The following is a 19,766-nucleotide window of genomic DNA, read 5'->3' on the forward strand; positions in this document are numbered from 1 at the left end:
TATGGTTGATTTTCTATGAATTTATAACAGAAGCGTAGCGTATGTAGTGTGTGTGTGTGTGTGTGAAGTTTGTACAAACTGAATGATTGGGGTGGGGGGTTCCTGCTACAACACCTTGGCCTGCCTGAGCCACAGCAACCCCACCTTATGTGCAATGTAATTTCTGACTGTTTGTAGAGAGGATGTCCTTCTCCACGCCAAAATGCAAACGCTTAAAAGAGATGTTTCTTCTGGGCTCTGGGTCTCTCTTGCCTCCTTGCTAGCAGGGGAGGGAACTCTGTTGCAACAGAAAAATAAAGATCTGCCTTGCTTTCACTGCCTCCTGCCTCCATCCATTAATCTCTGACGGATCATGGACTTAGGGGAGTCAGTCCCTTGGGGAGTTGGGCAGCAAAAGCCAACCACCCCTATTTTTCTATATCAGGGATTTCGCGTATGAAACAATAGATAAATACTGATGATGATGATGATGATGATGATGAGTGCTAGCGTTTCGAGATCAGCTTTCCCAAGCAAGCCAACCGTTCCTCAAACTAGCTGGAATTTTGTTTATTGGCGGGCGCGGATCACTAGTAATATTAAGCAGCGGCAAAACATCAGAAAGTTAAAAAGTCCTTGGGACAAAGTTTAAAACCTGTGAAGCTAAGGCACCAAGAATGCTGTTGAACTCACAGGAGAACAGCTTTTCCCCAGTGCCGTGCATACTTTTGCAAACATCTGTCCTGTTGCCTTTTCTCTAAACTTTAAAAGACAAAAAGCCCCAAACACTGCAACCTTCGAAGCATTTTCCCCGCCCAAAGAATTCTGGGCGCTGTAGTTCGTGAAGGGCAGCCGACCTTTGTAATTCTGCGAGGGGTGAACTACACGGCCCAGAATCCCTTGCGGGAAAGCCTGCCCTTCGAACGCGCTTTAAAGGGATAGCGTCAGGTGGCTAGTCCGCATGAAGGCTGCCGGCCGCTGACGCCCCCTTGCGGCTGTAAGGAGACCCCAGTGGTCCCTCCCACGCCCGGGGAGGGGGGCGTGTGCCGCATCGGAGCACCGAGATCCGCCCCAAAGCGTCGCGGCGGCGGCGGCAGCGCCTCCTCTTCCCTTCTCTCGTCCGGGTCTTGCTGGAGCCGCGGGCGAGAGCGAAGATGGCGACGTGGGCGTGCGGGATGCCGGCGCGGCGCTTGCTGCTGCTGGCGGCGCTGCGGGGCGGAGACCCTTGCCTGGCCCGCGGCGGGGGCCGGTGAGCAGCTTCCCCTTCCCTCCCTCCCCCACCCGGAGCCCTCCCCCGATGCTGCCTTGCGCACCTCTCAATGCCCAAAGTCTTGCGCCTTTGCTTGCGCAACGGGCGCTCCCCGGGTAGCAAAGGGTTAATCTCCAGCAGGCTGGGGCGGGGGGGGGGGAGAGCAAGCCTGCCTTAGGATCGCAACAAACCCGGGAGGAAGGAAAAGGATCGTTTTCACTTTGCGCCCTTGGAGGGCTGGTGAGGCCTGGCCTTGGAAGCTCTTAAAACGCAGTGGACTTTGGGGTCGTATCCAACATTGGGGTCCTACTCCTAGGAAGCCCATTGAAATGAATGGACGTTACTTAACCTAGTGCCATGAACTTCAATGGGCCTGCTCTTGACTTGGTTGGATGCAACCCTGTTTTAAAATGCTCGTTTGCTTGATTCTTGCAAGTTTTGAGAGTCTTCTCTTTTTCCCTTCTCCTGTCCGTCATGGATGCTTTAGCTAAGGTTCCTGCATCGCAGAGGGTTGGACTAGATGCCCCTTGGGTCCCTTCCAGCTCCTAAGATTCTATGACGCCGTAGGCGGCAAAGCTAATCCCATTGACCTGCAAGTAAGCCCCACTGAATCCAGCAGGATTTTTGTCTGAGTAGATGGACTTATTAGGCTTGTGCTGCAAGTAACAAATTATTTGGAAAGATGGAATTTTGGACTAGAGATTAGCTACGAGCCCTTGGCTAACAGGTCAGTCTTTTCCAACTTGGTGCCTTCCAGCAGTTTTGGACTCCCAGCTGCCACCAACCCCAGCATCTTATAGCTGGAGGGCACCAGGTTGGGGAACACTGGTGTCCATGTTCACATAGTCTCACAGCCCCTGAAGGGGCCAGTGGGAATCCTGTGGAGTTAGCAGTGCCTCCCTGATGGATTGTTTACCATCTATTTTCTGAAGTTAATGAATGACCAGCGTTGGTGCAAAGGTCTTGGCTGCAAAGAAAGGGTCTCTCCCTCTCTCTTTCCCCCTCTCTTTATTTATCTAGTTGCCATCTTAGATAAGAGCAGAATATTAGATCCATAACATTGGCTGGAGTGGAATGGTACCATTGCTCGGTAGAGCTGTGTTCAAGAGAAGCCGTTCACTTTTTATTTCGCAGCTTTTGCAGATAGATATTTTATTTTTACGTGGGGAGAGCTTAAGAGAGAGAAGCTTGGTCAGCATAGCTGTCAACGTTTCCCTTTTTTTAAGGGAAATTCCCTTATTCTGAATAGGATTCCTCGCAAGAAAAGGGAAAAGTGAACAGCTATGTTGATCAGAATTTCTATATAACCATATTTGTACTGTAAACTTCCTTTTCATGTCAGTTGTCCATACAAACAACCTTGTGAGGTAGCTCTGTATTATTATTCTCCATCTCCTAGATTTTTTTGGGGGGGCGGGTGTAAGAGGTGAAATGTGGGGTCTGTCCTGATTCACATTTCACTCTATTTCACAGGATTTATATACCGATGGATTGTAATAACAACTCAAAGTAGTTTGCAAAACCTTAAAATTACCATTAAAAAAGGTTTAAAACAACTGTTTTAAAATAATTTTAAAATCAACAATAAGGTAAAAAGCAGGTTATAACAGATGCTGACATTCTGCATTTCTGGATAGGCTTGCTGGAACAAAAATGTTTTCATCTGTTTCCATTTTACAGCTGGGAATGAAGCTTGGAGCAAGCTGGTACACGAAACTAAAGTACCGTATTTTTCGCTCGATAGGATGCACCGGACCATAGGAGGGGGAGAACAGGAAAAAAAATCTCCCCCTCTCTGCTCAGCGCCCCTTCAGTGAAGCGGCAGGAACTCCCGCTGCGCTCCAAAGGCTTGCGGATAGCCGCCTGAAGCCCCCGGAGCGCGGGGGGAGCTCTCCTTCTGCGCTTTGGAGGCTTCGCGTTGCTATCGCTGAAGCCAAGGAGCCTGCGTTCGCTCCATAAGACGCACACACATTTCCCCTTAATTTTTGAAGGGGAAAAAGTGCGTCTTATAGAGCGAAAAATACGGTAAACCAGTAGCATAGTTTTCCAAGCTGCAAAATGCTCCATTCATCCTCCAGCAGCTCATTTTTTAAGAGCCCATGCAAACTGATGCAGAATTATCCACAACACAAGGGCATAATAACTTAAAACAAGGAAGGCTGCTTGCTTCAGAACCCTTATGCTTATTATGCAGGGACTGAAACTCATTATTGGCCTTTGAGAAGTAATGAATTGACATTCGTCCTGTTCCTTGGTCACCCGGAGATCATGTCTCACTCGCCATAGGCAATCAGGCGAGTAGCAATTCAGAAACCTGTTCCAGATGTTTTGCTGCGAAGGCTGCTACCTCCTCTTTTCTTTTGTGGGTTGCCTTTCTGACACCTGCATTTTCTTTCAGGGACTACTCCAAAGACCACGAAAGCAGCTGGTTCCGTTCCCTCTTTGTCCACAAAGTGGACCCGCGAAAGGATGCCCATTCCAACCTCCTGTCAAAGAAAGAGACCAACCACTTGTACAAGATACAGTGTGAGCCGCCACCCCACTTGTCCCTAAGCTTGCTTTCCCCTCTGCTCTTGTCGTAAGCCTCTGTGTTGCTTTCTGCACGGGTGAGGGCTGGTCCGCGGGTAAGGACTGTAAGCAGCAGCAGCAGATTTTGCGTCTTCTGTTCAGCAGAGCAGCATGGGGAGGTGGGTGATCGACAAAGAGCCTTCCATGTTTTGCGTAAAAACCTTGGAACCTTCTTGGTGCAGAACTTTGGCTTTCTGAAAACTTTTTAATATATATTCTTAAAAATTATTATTTTGCTTTCTCACATACAAGAAACATAATTCAAAAAACAGTCGTACCTTGGAAGCCGAACGCCTTGCCAGTTGAACGTTTTGGCTCCCGAATGCTGCAATAGTAAGTGTTCCGGTTTGCGAACGTTCTTTGGAAGCCGAATGTCCAACGCGGCTTACGTGGCTTCTGATTGCATGCAGGAAGCTCCTGCAGCCAATCGGAAGCCACGTCTTGGTTGCCGAACGTTTTGGAAGTCGAACGGACTCCGTTCGGCTTCCAAGGTATGACTGTACAATAACCAACAGCAATAGCGGCTGGCGTGTTATTTCTTGGAAACAAAGTATAGTGGCAGCTTAAAGCTGGAACCACTGCTTAGAAAAAGTTTATAATGCATATAATCATCATCATCATCATCATAATTTATTATTTACACCCCACCCATCTGGCTGGGCTTCCCCAGCCATTCTGGGCAGCTTCCAACAAAATAGTAAAATACAATAGTGTGTCAAACATTAAAAGCTTCCCTAAACAGGGCTGCCTTCATATGTCTTTTAAAAGTCAGGTAGTTGTTGTTCTCTTTGACATCTGCTTGGAGGGATTCCACAGGGAGGGAGCCACTACCGAGAAGGCCCTTTGCCTGGTTCCCTGTAACTTGGCTTCTTGCAGGGAGGGAACCGCCAGAAGGCCCTCTGAGCTGGACCTCAGTGGAACGACGGGAGTGGAGACGCTCCTTCAGGTATACTGGACCGAGGCCGTTTAGGGCTTTAAAGGTCAGCACCAACACTTTGAATTGTGCTCGGAAACGTACTGGGATAGGTCTTTCAAGACCGGTGTTATGTGGTCTTGGCGGCCGCTCCCAGTCACCAGTCTAGCTGCCACATTCTGGATTAGTTGTAGTTTCCGGGTCACCTTCAAAGGTAGCCCCACATAGAGCGCATTGCAGTAGTCCAAGTGAGAGATAACCAGAGCATGTACCACTCTGGCGAGACAGTCCGTGAGCAGGTAGGGTCTTAGCCTGTGTACCAGATGGAGCTGATAAACAGCTGCCCTGGACACAGAATTGACCTACACCTCCATGGACAGCTGTGAGTCCAAAATGACTCCCAGGTTGCACATCTGGTCCTTCAGGGGCACAGTTACCCCATTCAGAACCCGGGGGTCCTCCACACCCGCCTGCCTCCTGTCCCCCCAAAACAGTACTTCTGTCTTGTCAGGGTTCATCCTCATCTAGAAAGTCCAATTAGGTCTCTCCAGATGTTTCCCTGGATCTGGGGAGACTGTCTCAATTGATGGTCTCATCTCAAATGGGAGATGAATAGATGTCAGGTGTTGTAAAAGCATGAAGGAGAAAACGCTTAATATTAAGGCATTGGTTGGGGAGCAAGTCAAGTTTATCAACCTCATGATTATGGAAGCTATGTTGACAGTCTCTGTTGTCTGTGATATAGTGACTTCTTGCTGCCTGCTTCCAACCAATCTCCTATCGGCGTCCACAGCAGACTTACTCAAACCACCCTCCCACCGCCCAATCTGTTCCTTGCCTCCAAGAAGTTCCAAATTCTGTGCAAGATGCAAATACTAAACAAACAGACAGACAGACATTCAGAATTATGTGTGCTGGTTAGGCAGGAATAATGCACACAGAATAATCTTCAAATATCTGAAGGCCTGTCACATGGAGCAAGCTGTTTTTCTGCTGCTCCAGAGAGATAGGACCCGAACCAATGGATTCAAACAACTAGAAGGAAGATTCTGATGGAGCGTTCAGAAGAACTTTTGAGTTGTTTGACAGTGGAATGGGCTCCGCTGGAAGGTCGTGGCCTCCACTTCATTGGAGGTTTTTAAACGGGTGGGATTGCCGTCTGTCAGATTCTTTAGCCATGATTCCTGTCTCACAGGGGGTTGGACTAGATGACCCTGGGGGTGCCTTCCACCTCTACAGTTCTAGGATTCCATTTCAAAAATAAAAACACCCTGTTGCCGTTACTTGAGAATTTGAGAATAGAATCTGGATTCTGGAACAGAATCTGGATTCTTGATGCGTCTTTTATCTGGACAGAATACTTGTTGCTTCAGGAAACACATTATTATTTCTTTGGTGCAGAATGCTTGCTGTGGGGCAGCCACGAATTTCCCTGCTAGCTCACCAGGGGAACGAGTTGGTCCTGTTCAAGGAGACTGTTTTGCTGCAGGCTTCCTCCGCTCTTCCTCCCTCCCTCTTATTTTGCATTTGATACTAAGCCAAACGCAACTGTTTTCTTTGTCATTTCAGTCCACAATGTGAAACCTGAGTGCCTGGATGCCTATAACAGCCTGACGTAAGTCTCTCCCGCTGTCAGGAGTTCTGAGATTGAGAAGAGAGGTTATTTAAAAGGCCTAACGACAGTATAGTGCAATTCAATAATAAAATTCCACAAGCGGGAATTTTGCTGCAATGTTCAGGGAGCCGTCCAGTTCCTACTCCATCTTCCCGGAGACTCCATTCCTTTTAAAATATTTATTTATTTGGTTTTTCAAATTAAAATTTTTCAGAGATATATCAAGCGTAAATCTTAAAAACAAGATTCCAAGGAATCTCCTGGACTTCCATCCTCCCCTTTGTGGGTCCTATTATTAATCATTTCCTTTGGCATCTTTTACGTTGATCCAAATCTTTTACCTCTTCCATTATGTCCAAAATTCACCCTTATTCGCTACAAGTGATATTCCAGTCCTACTAACAATTTTAACTGTTTACAGGGGTCTTTAAGATACGTTACAAATTTTCCCCATTCCTTATTAAAATTTTGGTCTTCCTGATTTCTGATTCTTATCCAGTCATTTTAGCCATTTCAGCATAGTCCATCAGCTTCACCTGCCATTCTTTTCTGGTAGGAACTTTATATTCTTTCCATTTCTGGGCCCCCAGACACTCCATTCCATCCATCCTGTCCTTTCCAGATACAGTGGTACCTCAGGATGCGATCGGGATCCGTTCCGGAGCCCCGTTCGCATCCTGAAGCAAACGCAACCTGCAACTGTGCGTGCCGCAATATGCCGCTTCTGCGCATGCGCGTGACATCATTTTGACCGTCTGGGCATGCACGAGCAGCAAAACTCGGAAGTAACGCATTTCGTTACTTCCGGGTTGCCATGGAGTGCAACCCGAAAGCACTCAACCTGAAGCAACTTCAATCTGAGGTATGACTGTACTGCATTCTGCTCCCCGCCCCCAAGTTTTCCTTAAAAAAAAGAAGACAGCATTTGTTTAAAAGTAGAGTGGTACCTCAGGTTAAGTACTTAATTCGTTCTGGAGGTCCGTTATTAACCTGAAACTGTTCTTAACCTGAAGGACCACTTTAGCTAATGGGGCCTCCCGCTGCTGCTGCGCCGCTTTAGCACAATTTCTGTTCTCATCCTGAAGCAAAGTTCTTAACCTGAGGTACTGTTTCTGGGTTAGCGGAGTCTGTAACCTGAAGCGTATGTAACCCGAGGTACCACTGTATAGTATGTTCTCAGTCTTGGAAGGGGCTCCCCCTGTTTTTAGAGGCAGGGGATGTATGTAAGGAGGAACATAATTTAAAATACAATAAACAACTACAATAGCTAGAAGTGTATTAAATGGTTTGGAGAGAGAGAGATGCTTTTCAATTTTTCATAATACTAGGTCTCTGATATCAACAGGCAGGGAGTTCCAAAGTGTAGGTGCTTTGGGGAATTATAAGGACAGAACTACCCAAACTTTATAGAAATTTATTCATGTATGCGACTACAGTGGCAAGAATGTTACTTGTCCCAAAAATGGAAAGAAGAAGAAGTCCCAGAGAAAGAAGAATGGCTACAAAAACTTATGGAATATGCAGAAATGGCAAAACTTAGCAGGAAAAAAAGAAATCACGATAACAAACTTTTTTAAAAAGAATGGAAATGGTTTATTGAATATTTACAAACAGATAATAAGAACATTGGCAGGATTATTGTAATAACCTGCAGTTTTATAAGAGTATATGTTTCAAGTAGATCAGTAAATGAGTAAATTAAGTTAATTTGGAATATGCAGGGGGGGGGATATAATTTAAGCAACCGCAGAAAGGGAGGGGGGAGGAAGTCAAGTTTTGAAATGTTAAAATGATTGTAAAATTATTGAAATGTATAAAACTGAAAATCATAAAAAAACAAAAGTATAGGTCTGCCACACAAAAATATTTTTACAAATGCGGAACAGACATTATGTGATACTTGTAACAGTGCCAGTTCTGCTGATCAAAGTGGTTGTGGGGACATATGTGGACTAAGTTGATGCCATAGGTATTGTTATTAATAATTGCTGCTAATAATAAATGTGAGCTTTGGCTATACCCACCTTGCCTGTCGATTCCATGTCTGCTTTGCAGGGAACAGGTACTTCCAAAGCTGCACTCGGACTCGGACTACCCCTGCGACCTGGTTGGCAACTGGAATACTTGGTATGGTGAACAGGACCAGGCAGGTGAGGGGGCAGGTCCAACCATGCAGGGTGGGTTTAGGGGAGTTCTGCCTTGACAGGAAGTTCATTGCATATGACTCAGGGAGCCATAGTGATTCAGCCCTTTCTCCCCTTCGTCTTTAAAACAAACAAACCCATAATCCATGGGTAGGCAAACTAAGGCCTGGGGGGCCGGATCCGGTCCAATCGCCTTCTAAATCCAGCCCACTGACGGTCTGGGTATCAGCGTGTTTTTACATGAGTAGAATGTGCCCTTTTACAGTGGTACCTCGGTTTACATAAGCTTCAGGTTACATACGCTTCAGGTTACAGACTCCGCTAACCCAGAAATAGTATCTCGGGTTAAGAACTTTGCTTCAGGATGAGAACAGAAATCGTGTTCCAGCGGCGCGGCGGCAGCAGGAGGCCCCATTAGCTAAAGTGGTGCTTCAGGTTAAGAACAGTTTCAGGTTAAGAATGGACCTCCGGAACGAATTAAGTACTTAACCTGAGGTACCACTGTATTTAAAATGCATCTCTGGGTTATTGGTGGGGCATAGGAATTCGTTCATTTTTTTTTCCTTTTCAAAATATAATCTGGCCCCCCACAAGGTCTGAGGGACAGTGGACCGGCCCCCTGCTGACAAAGTTTGCTGACCCCTGCCGGCATAATCCATTAGCCACTGCCTCTAATCAGAACCTCCATGTGCAAGAGCAGTACATCCACAATTATGAGATTCTGTGTGCATTCCCTAAGGAGGCCCTTGCGATTCAGCCCTTCCTCCTCCCAATAAAAAAATGCATTTCAGGACTTGATGAACCACAATCACCTTCTGCATGCAAAACGGATGCTCTAGCAGTGAACCATGTGGGTGTTAGCTTTCGACTGGAGTTTGCAAGGATTTGAGGCTCTCCTCTTCTTGTTCTAGTGCACCTCTGGCGATTCACCGGTGGTTACCCGGCCCTCGTGGACTGCATGAACAAGCTGAAACAGAACCAGGTACCAAGCACAGGTCTCTCTTCTCCAGATTTACTGCTTTTTGGGAAAACTATCTTTCCCTCCAAAGCGCCCCTCGGGATGATTCATCACTCTTCTGTCCCGAGTCGCAACTGTGACATATATCCGAAGATATATGCACATACAAACATAGCAGAGTTCAAAGCAGAAGCTGGACTTGAGGTGTAGAATTGTAAGCTAAACGGCCTCAGTCCTGTATACCTGAAGGAGCGTCTCCACCCCCATCGTTCAGCCCAGACATTGAGATCCAGCGCCGAGGGCCTTCTGGTGGTTCCCTCATTGTGAGAAGTGAGGTTACAGGGAACCAGGCAGAGGGCCTTCTCGGTAGTGGCACCCACACTGTGGAATACCTTCCCTTCAGATGTGAAGGAAATAAGCAGCTATCCTATCTTTAAAAGACATCTGAAGGCAGCCCTGTTCAGGGAAGTTTTTAATATTTAACACTGTACTGTTTTTAACACTTGATTGGGAGCCGCCCAGAGTGGCTGGGGAAACTCAGCCAAATGGGTGGGGTATAAATAATAAATTATTCTTATTATCACTATTACTGTTTTTACTACTATTATTATTATTATGTACAAGATCAAGTGTTACAGAACAAAGGAATCATGGCTCCTCTCTCCTTCTCGTCCGAGAGAGAACAGAAAATGCAATAGCACAACATAACGGAACAGTGTAAACTGAACTTCCGCTCTCATGACTCCAACACTGTAGAATGTCAACACAGACATGTGAGGAAAACTATCACACATCAGCAGCGACGGAGGAACGATTCTCAACGCTGCTGTCAAGAGGACGGTGCCACTGCCAGGCCACATCTGGTGTCTGTAGCAAAGAGCCAGTGGCAATCTTAATGGCATAGTTAGGTAGACAAGGCGATGCCTTCCAGATGTTGGGGGTCCCCAGCTCCCATCGGCCCAGCCTTCACGGTCCTCGATCAAGAATGATGGGACATCTGGAACCTGCCTACATAGGAAGGCCGCCTTGCGCTGAGTCAGACCTTTGGTCCATTGAACTTAGTGTTGTATACTCTGACTGGCAGCAGCTCTCCAGGGTTTCAGAGAGGGAGTTTCTCTCAGCCTAACATGGAGATGTTCTGGGACCTTCTGCATACATAGCAGATGTTCTACCACTGAGTTGTGGCCCTACCTCTGGGTAGAGTATTAGGCTTGTCTCTCTGACCCCTGGATCAAGTCCCTGGCTAACTATAATAATTTATTAGTTATACCCCGCCCATCTGGCTGGGTTTCCCCAGCCACTCTGGGCAGCTCCCAACAGAATTAAAAGCACAATAAAACATCAATCATTAAAAACATCTTGATACAGGGCTGCCTTCTGACGTCTTCTAAAAGTCAGATTTATTTCCTTGACATCTGATGGGAGGGCGTTCCACAGGGCAGGCACCACTACCAAGAAGGCCCTCTGCCTGGTTCCCTGTAACCTCACTTCTTGCACAGAGGGAACTGCCAGAAGGCCCTCGGAGCTGGACCTCAGTGTCCGGGCTGAACGATGGGAATGGAGATGCTCCTTCAGGTATACTGGGCCGAGGCCGTTTAGGGCTTTAAAGGTCAGTACCAACACTTTGAATTGTGCTTGAAAATGTACAGGGAGCCAATGTAGGTCTTTCAGAACCGGTGTTACAGGGTCTCGGCAGCCACTCCCAGTCACCTGTCCAGCTGCTGCATTCTGGATTAGTTGCAGTTTCCAGGTCACCTTCAAATTGTGGCTGGGATAACCCAAACAGTAACCACCCGACATATAAGTACTGTCAACATTTGACATTCAGGTCAATGAGAACTAGAAACTTGCTTGAAAGAACCAAATCCCATGCTTACACAGCACAACTCTAGCCCACTCTTTTCAATCATGTTCCCCCCCCCCAATGGAAAGTACTGAAAGCCCACAGCTAAGAGCCCAAGTGACCCTTCTGATCTTTCTCCCTTTCCAGGAGTACCTGGAATTCCGGAAGGAGAGGAGTAAAATGCTGTTGTCCCGAAGAAACCAGCTGCTCTTGGAGTTCAGCTTTTGGAATGAGCCTTTGCCACGACCTGGGCCCAATATCTATGAACTGAGGACGTACAAGCTGAAAGTGAGTTCTGGGGGGTGAATCTTGGGGAGGGGATGGATGTTACAGCTCAGGATACTAATATCTTCTGGAACATTTCTGCCAGTACACGTGCCCTCGGGCCAGCTGACACTCTTCTGGGAAAGCATATGGTCAGCGAGGCAATTGAGGAGTTTGTTGGACCTTGCATTCTCAGTAGAATTTGGGATAGTTGGTATTGGGATAGTTGAAGTCTCCTATGACTACTGTATCCCTCAGTTTTGAATGTTTGGTAATAATCTGCTCTAGAAAGGCATCATCCAAGTCTTCAGTCTGGCTTGGAGGTCTATAGCAGACCCCCCATTGGAAGGTCACTGTTGTTTTGCTCTCCTACAGTTTTTACCCATATACTCTCAATCTGCCTTCTGTGCTCCAGGTCATAGGTCTTTTCACTAGTGTACATATCCTTTACGTACAATGCATCTCATCTCCCCTTCCTGTTTGGACTACAGTGGTACCTCGGGTTAAGTACTTAATTCGTTCCGGAAGTCCGTTCTTAACCTGAAGCACCACTTTAGCTAATGGGGCCTCCCGCTGCTGCTGTGGCACCACCGCACGATTTCTGTTCTCATCCTGAAGCAAAGTTCTTAACCCGAGGTACTATTTCTGGGTTAGCGGAGTCTGTAACCTGAAGCGTACGTAACCTGAAGCATATGTAACCCGAGGTACCACTGTATTCCTTTAGAATAGGTTATACCCCTCAATTTCTACATTCCAGTCATGAGTCTCATCCCACCAGGTTTTAGTAATGCCTATTAGGTCATATTTTCCATCGTGTATTAAAAGCTCAAATTCGACTTGCTTGTTTCCCATACGCTATGCATTAGTGTAGAAACAACTGAAACAATGAGTCATTCCCTCCAAATGCTTCCTCCTTGTAGTTTCCCGTCCTTTAGTAGGTTTCTGGAGCACCAATTCAGTTTCTTGTGCATCAATGAAGTTATATATAGATACACCCCAAAGATTGAGCTTGGGAAGCTCACCACAACTCTTCGAGAGAGCTTTCCCTGAAGTTTTGCAATCATGACTACAAGCTGTGTACATCACCTCTCCCTTTTGCTTTCAGCCTGGGACTATGATTGAGTGGGGAAATAACTGGTAAGCAGATTTTTCAAATACCTTGAATGTGCCTTTATCCAAAAGATCATTTAAGGGAGGTGGAGCTGCTGGTACAGTGCCTTACAAGACCTTACAAGGAGGAGTAGCTTCCACTGCCCCTTTATAAGGCTGAAGGCTTAACCTTGCTTCCTTGGGAGTAGGCCCCACTGAATTTAGTGGGACTTGCCTCTGAGTAGACGTGGTCAGGATTGCAGATATAAGCAGCAAAAAACCAAACCTGTCCTCAGGAAGCCAGCTTTGAGCTTCCACAAATAGTGGTGGATGTGTCAATTTCAGCTCCTCGTTTTCCCCAAACTTAAGTTCATTTCACCACATAGGTGGGTTGTTGTTGTTTTTCACTGCTTAGAGATTTTTGGAAATGCTGGTTTCTATGTACTTACAAATACATATATATTTCAAGTCCTTTTCAAAACCCACCAGCTTTTCAGTACTCATTTCTACTAATACGTAGACTTTGCTCATTAGGTAAAAGTGAAAGAGACAGTTTTGCCATTTCCTCTTAAGGCATTGCTTTTGTACGTTGCTTTCTGTGCTGCATGCGTTTTTATGCACACTGAGAAGGAGGCAATGCACCCATTGCATAGCTGGGGAGCCTGTGAGCCCCCCCCCCCCCAATGTAGTTGGGGCCATATTGCCAGCTGGCTGGAATAATAATAATAATAATAAATAATAATTTATTATTTGTACCCCGCCCATCTGGCTGGGTTTCCCCAGCCACTCTGGGCGGCTTCCATAGAAACCAAAAATACAGTAAAATCTCACAGATTAAAAACTTCCCTGAACAGGGCTGCCTTAAGATGTCTTCTGAATGTCAGGTAGTTATTTATCGCTTTGACATCTGATGGGAGGGCGTTCCACAGGGCGGGCGCCACTACCAAGAAGGCCCTCTGCCTGGTTCCCTGTAACTTTGCTTCTCGCAATGAGGGAACCGCCAGAAGGCCCTCGGCGCTGGACCTCAGCGTCCGGGCAGAACGATGGGGGTGGAGACGCTCCTTCAGGTATACTGGGCCGAGGCCATTTAGGGCTTTAAAGGTCAACACCAGCACTTTGAATTGTGCTCGGAAACGTACTGGTAGCCAATGTAGGTCTTTCAAGACCGGTGTTATGTGGTATCGGCGGCCGCCCCCAGTCACCAGTCTAGCTGCCGCATTCTGGATTAGTTGTAGTTTCCGAGTCACCTTCAAAGGTAGCCCCACGTAGAGCGCATTGCAGTAGTCCAAGCGGGAGATAACCAGAGCATGTACCACTCTGGTGAGACAGTCCGCGGGCAGGTAGGGTCTCAGCCTGCGTACCAGGTGGAGTTGGTAGACAGCTGCCCTGGATACAGAATTGACCTGTGCCTCCATGGACAGCTGTGAGTCCAAAATGACTCCCAGGCTGTGCACCTGGTCCTTCGGGGGCACAGTTACCCTATTCAGGACCAGGGAGTCCTCCACACCAGCCCGTCCCCCGTCCCCCAAAAACAGTACTTGTTGGAGGACCATACAGAAGTTGGAGGACCATAATCTCTGGAGGGCTACATCCCTGAAGTCATGGGGCAAGTACAGGTTTGCCGTTATCTCTTTGGGCAGGGCAGAAATGGCCAATGATAGCGATTCATTTATTACTTGCATGTGTTTTGTTCTCTTCCTTGACTGGTGAACAGGGCACGGGCCATTAAATATCGCCAAGAGAACCAGGAAGCTGTGGGCGGCTTTTTCTCACAAATCGGGGAGCTTTACATCGTGCACCACTTGTGGGGTAGGTGGCTGCCCAAATGGGGCTGATGAAAAGTGTTGCAGTCCAAAAGATCCAGAGGGTCTTGGGCAGCAGTTCTCAACTTGTGGGTCCCCAGATGTTGTTGGACTACAACTCCCATCGTCCCTAGCAAGCAAGGCCAGAGCTCAGGGATGATGGGAGTTGTAGTCCAACAACATCTGGGGACCCACAGGTTGAGAACCGCTGGTCTCGGGGGAAGACAGCCCTGCACCCCTCTCAGAAAAGCCTGTGGCCATGAGCTCCATTGGGTTACCCCTGAATTGCCTGCCCTTCTGTACATTTCATAGAAACAGAGAATTGTATAGAAGGGGACCGCCAAGGGTCATCAAGTCCAGCCCCCTGCCATGCAGGAATCTCAGCTAAAGCATCCCTGACAGACAGCCATCCAACCTCTGCTTGAAAACCTCCCAAGGAAGGAGAGTCCACCACCTCCCGAGGGAGACCCTTCCACTGTTGAACAGCTCTTACTGTCATAAAGGTCTTCCCAATGTTGAGTTGGAATCTCCTTTCTTGTAATTTGAAGCCATTAGTTTGCGTCCTGCCCTCCAGAGCTTGTTCCTTCTTCCATGTGACACCCCCCCCCCCGCCTTGAGATTTTTGAAGATGGCTATCATATTTCCTCTCTTTTTTTAAAAAAAAATAGTTTTTATTAAGAATTTCAACATAACAAATTATCAAAAACATATCATCTTCATTCCCCTCTCCCCAAGAAGAACTGTTCCTCCCACGCACACACACACACCCCAGACTTCCCTCCGCTCCTCTCTCCGGTTTTTCAACACATATTATTCTCTGCGTATTGTAAAATTGTAAAGATCCTTAAATTATCTATCTTTTATGTTAACAATTATAAATTTGTGTATGTTTGTTCAAAACCTTCCAAGGAGTCCAATTCATTTTGTTGTTGTTGTTTTTAAAGTAATTTGTAAAAAGTTCCCATTCTTCTTTAAAGTCACAGTTGTCCTTGTCTCGCAGTTTGTATGTCAGTTTTGCCAGTTCCGTATCATATCTCCTCTCAGCTTGCTCTTTTCCAGTCTAGACATACCCGGTTTCCCTCAACTGTTCCTCATAGGGCTTGATTCCCAGACCCTAGATCATGCCTTGGTTGCCCTTCTCTGCCCCCTTTCCAGCTTGTCAATATCCTTCTTAAATTGTGGTGCCCAGAACTGTGTGGTGTGGTCTGACCAAGGCAGAATAGAGTGGTACTATGACATCTCTTGGTCTGGACACTATACTGTTGATGGAGCCTAAAATAGCGTTAGCTTATTTTGCTGCTGCATCACACTGTTGCCTCATGTTATGCTTGTGGTCTGCCAAGACTGCATTAGCTTTTTCTGCTGCTTAGCCTGAGTCAGCCACTTTATGCAGCAGCCGAAAAGCTTCCCACGCTGATGAGCTTTCCTGTGATGTAGTGGTTTGCTGTCCTTCTAGCCTACAGGGACCTGCAGTCTCGAGAGGAGACGAGGAACGCTGCCTGGAGAAAGCGAGGGTGGGATGAGAACGTTTACTATACAGGTGAGGCATCTTTTTCAACGGTGGTGGCTGGTACTCAGGGCTGATGGCTTGCAAGGCAGGAGAGCAACAGCAGGGGGAGCCAGCCCAGAACCAATGACAGGCTCTAGGAATGAGACAGAGATGAGAGCACTTATTTTGCACTCCCTGCCTTGGCTGATCTCTCCTGCATCCGCAGAGTCCCTGGCGCAGAGTCCCTGGCGCTTAGAGAAGCTGTTTTTCTGAACATCCTCTGCAGGAAAAAGCTTTGCCTCCCCCTAATCCAGGGGTCAGCAACCCGCGGCTCCGGAGCCGCATGTGGCTCTTTTACACCTTTGCCACAGCTCCGGGGCGGATACTAGCGAGGGGAGGAGGCGCATTGTGCGCCCCGACACTCCCCACTGTGGCGGGCGCTGTACTGGCTGTGACGTCGCATGGGGGCGGTGCGTGCGTCAGTCACGCACCGTCCCGATGTCACCTTCCCGCCCGCTGTCAGATCGCAGCTCCGGAGATATATTTGTTTTAAGTGTCGCAATGGTTTTGGGGCCCCAGTTTTTTTTTTCTTCGGAAACGGGTCCAAGTGGCTCTTTTTGTCTTAAAGGTTGCAGACCCCTGCCCTAATCCTTAGTGTCCCATTTCCAAAATTCTTTTGAGCTTGAATATGAAATTCAGGAGTTGCTTATCCAGGTGTACCCTCATACCAGGGGTGCGGGACTAGATCTGGCCAGTGGGCCGAATCCTTATCTCCTCCACCCTCCTCCAAGTTTGACAGGCGGTGTGGCCATCCCACCTGTCAATCACCTGGCACCAGGTGACTTGCTTTTGCCCTCGTGGACAGTTAGCTGGTCGGAGGGAGAAGAGGGAGCAAACTGGAAGGAGGAGGTGTCAGAAGCTGAAGAGGTAACCGGGTTTAGTGAGGAGGGAGAGTCTGTGGCAGAGAGCAGTCCAGAATCGGAGGCTGGAGAGGAGGAGGGCCAAGAGGCAGAGAGAAGCCAGGAAGTCTCCCCCTCTTGTTGCAACAAGCTTCCCTCTTCCCTGGTCTCCCAGAACCAAAAGAGGCATGAAGAGAGCATAGCAAAGACAGACAAGGCACAGAATTCTCAGGCTGTTTGGGAAGGACCTGGGGGAAGAGGAGACTTAGGGAGCTTTGCGGATCTTCAGTCTTTGCAGCTGCCTCATCAGGGCAAGACCTACTGGGAAGCCTTGCTGTGCTCACTAGGCCTGAGCCGTTTGTCTCTTTGAAGAGTTAACTTCACTGATGCATTGTGAGTCCCTGCTGGCCTGCTTCCAATGCCCACCCTGGCATTACCCCTGGGAGAACTCAGTCCTTGGAGAAGTCCTTCTATGAATTGTCAGTGCTCAGTATTGGTGTCCTTGGACCAGAGACCTTGTGTGGGGCTCCCTTTTGAGGGTGAGGGTGGAGGAGGCAGTGACGGGCAGGATCCTCTGCTCTGTGTCCTTGCCGAGTGACCACCGGGTTTTCCTTTTGCAGTGCCTCTGGTCCGGAGCATGGAATCGCGAATCATGATCCCCTTGAAGATTTCCCCCTTGCAATGATGCTGTCGCCAGGCTGTCATCTCTCTGCACCAAACACGCAAAAAGAAATTGAGCTGGCCGCGTTTTCCTCCACCTGGATCCTCTCTGAACTCTTTTCTGACCTTCTCTCCTGCCCCCCATCTTCTCTTGTTGCTTTGCCTGGAGATACCCATCTCCTTGCCTTCCCCCCCCCCTTTCCTTCCAGCCTCTTGGTTTCCAGAAAGTGTGTCAGAATCCTGCTGAGCTCATTTTTTTTACTCTGAATGAGAAGCCTGAAGGCTTGATGTGTTGCCACAGATGGACGACCCAGTCTGGCTTGTTCCGGAGGCTGATGATTCTCTAGATGAAGCTGCTTAGGGGGTGCTGGCTGTTGCTTGCTGTGGCACACACAATTATATTAAGAGTTGTTAAGAGGCCCCTGCTCCCCTCCTAGAACTACAGCTTCCAGAATTCCCTGGGGGAAGGGATTGATTATTAAACCGATCTGGGAATTGTAGTGCTGGGAGGGGAATAGGGGGTCTTCCTAAGGTTGCTGAGACTTCTCAATAAACCACAGCTCCCAGAAGTCATTGGGGGGGGGGGAGGCATGAAGGTTTAAAGTAATAGCATAGCCCTTTAAGGTGTGAATGCCACCTAAGCTGGTATTGTTGGTTTACAAAGGAAATGACTCTTTTCTCCCCACCCCCTACCCTGCAACAGTTCTTATCCTTGGAATAGCCTTTTTGATTGCTGCAAAGGCAGCCTCCAAACCTTTCTAAAAGGAAATAGTTGTACCTTGGAAGTCGGAACGGAATCCGTTCCAGAAGTCCGTTTGACTTCCAAAGTGTTTGACTTCCAAATCGCGGCTTCCGATTAATTGCAGGAAGCTCCTGCAGCCAATCGGAAGCTGCAGAAGCCCTGTCAGACGTTCGGCTTCCAGAAGAACATTTGAAAACCAGAACAGTCGCTTCCGGGTTTTGAGCCAAAATATCCCAGTTCCAGGGCGTTCAACAACCAAGGTATGACTGTACAGTTGTACCTCAGAAGATAAATGCCTTGCAAGTTGAACGTTTTGTCTCCCAGACGCTGCAAACCTGGAAGTGAGTGTTCCAGTTTGCGAACATTCTTTGGAACCCAAACATCCAACGCAGGTTCTGCAGCTTCCCATTGGCTGCAGGAGCTTCCTGCAGCCAATCGGAAGCCATGCCTTGGTTTCCAAAAATTTTGGAAGTCGAATGGACTTCCGGAACGGTTTCCGTTCAACTTCCGAGGTACGACTATAATGCACAACAGGGTAGCGTTCTCAGGAATGTAATGAATGTATACTGCAGGTGTGGGGAAACTTTATAACCTGCTGGATGTTGCTGAACTACAACTCCCATGGTCACGCTGGCCATGCTTGCCGGAAGTTGTAGTTCTGCAGCCTCTGGAATGCCAAAAGTGTCCTCCTCCTAGCCTGCTTAGCTTGGTCTCTCTATACGTGCACAGACCGAAAAATCCCTGGTGGTTTAAATGTGGTCGCCCAGCTGCGAGTTAAGAGAGGAGGTGGACAGAGACAGTGTCCTCTCATTGGCACAATGCATCTTGTCTCTTGACCAGTTACCCATCTCTGGGTAGCATAGTGAGGCTGTGCTTGTTCGTAATAAACTATTTTAAGTGCTCTTCTGCCTAGGGACCATGTGAAGCAGCCTAGCTGCACATGTAATAAAATATTTAATATACTACTGTGTGTGTGGCAGTGTGTATTGATTGTCCATTGTGGAGTTGGAGTAAAATTTCCTCACCTCCTGACCCGTGAAATACCAAACATGTACAGTGGTGCCCCGCAAGACGAACGCCTCGCAAGACGGAAAACCCGCTAGACGAAAGGGTTTTCCGTTTTGGAGGCGCTTCGCAAAACGAATTTCCCTATGGGCTTGCTTCGCAAGACGAAAATGTCTTGTGAGTTCCTGCGGGGTTTTTCCCCTTTTTTCCCCCTTTTCCTAAGCCCTAAGCCGCTTATCAGCTGATCCGCTGATAAGCCGCTAAACCGCTAATAGCGCTAATCCGCTAAGCTGTCAGTGGGCTTGCTTCGCAAGACGAAAAAACCGCTATACGAAGAGCCTCACGGAACGGATTAATTTCGTCTTGCGAGGCACCACTGTAGATCAATGTCATGGAACTGTGGAGTTGGAAGGGACCACGAGGGTCATCTAGTCCAGCCCCCCTGCAATGCGGGAATCCTTTGCCCAACGTGGGGCTCAAACCCACAACCCTGAGATTAAGAGTCTCATTCTCTACCGACTGAGCTATCCCTTCAACAGCATCCCTA

The 19,766-nt window shown here is 47.8% G+C and overlaps 1 protein-coding gene across 2 annotated transcripts; it reads left to right on the plus strand.

Moving 5' to 3' along the window:
• Positions 1-1,051: 1,051 nt before the first annotated feature.
• On the plus strand, positions 1,052-19,179 carry NIPSNAP1 (nipsnap homolog 1). 2 transcript variants are annotated; one of them, XM_079957132.1, is made up of 10 exons: positions 1,052-1,228; positions 3,627-3,754; positions 6,279-6,324; positions 8,380-8,474; positions 9,380-9,450; positions 11,417-11,557; positions 12,639-12,670; positions 14,337-14,431; positions 15,881-15,964; positions 17,433-19,179. In XM_079957132.1, exons 1-10 carry the CDS (start codon positions 1,134-1,136, stop codon positions 17,495-17,497), a joined length of 852 nt encoding a protein of 283 aa, XP_079813258.1. In that variant the 5' UTR covers positions 1,052-1,133; the 3' UTR covers positions 17,498-19,179. The 2 variants fall into 2 exon arrangements, with proteins under 2 accessions (XP_079813258.1, XP_079813259.1); XM_079957133.1 differs by lacking the exon at positions 1,052-1,228 and adding an exon at positions 2,900-2,934.
• The last annotated feature ends 587 nt before the right edge of the window (positions 19,180-19,766 follow it).

Source organism: Podarcis cretensis, assembly GCF_951804945.1.
Source record: "Podarcis cretensis genome assembly, chromosome: 16".
NCBI lineage: Eukaryota > Metazoa > Chordata > Lepidosauria > Squamata > Lacertidae > Podarcis > Podarcis cretensis.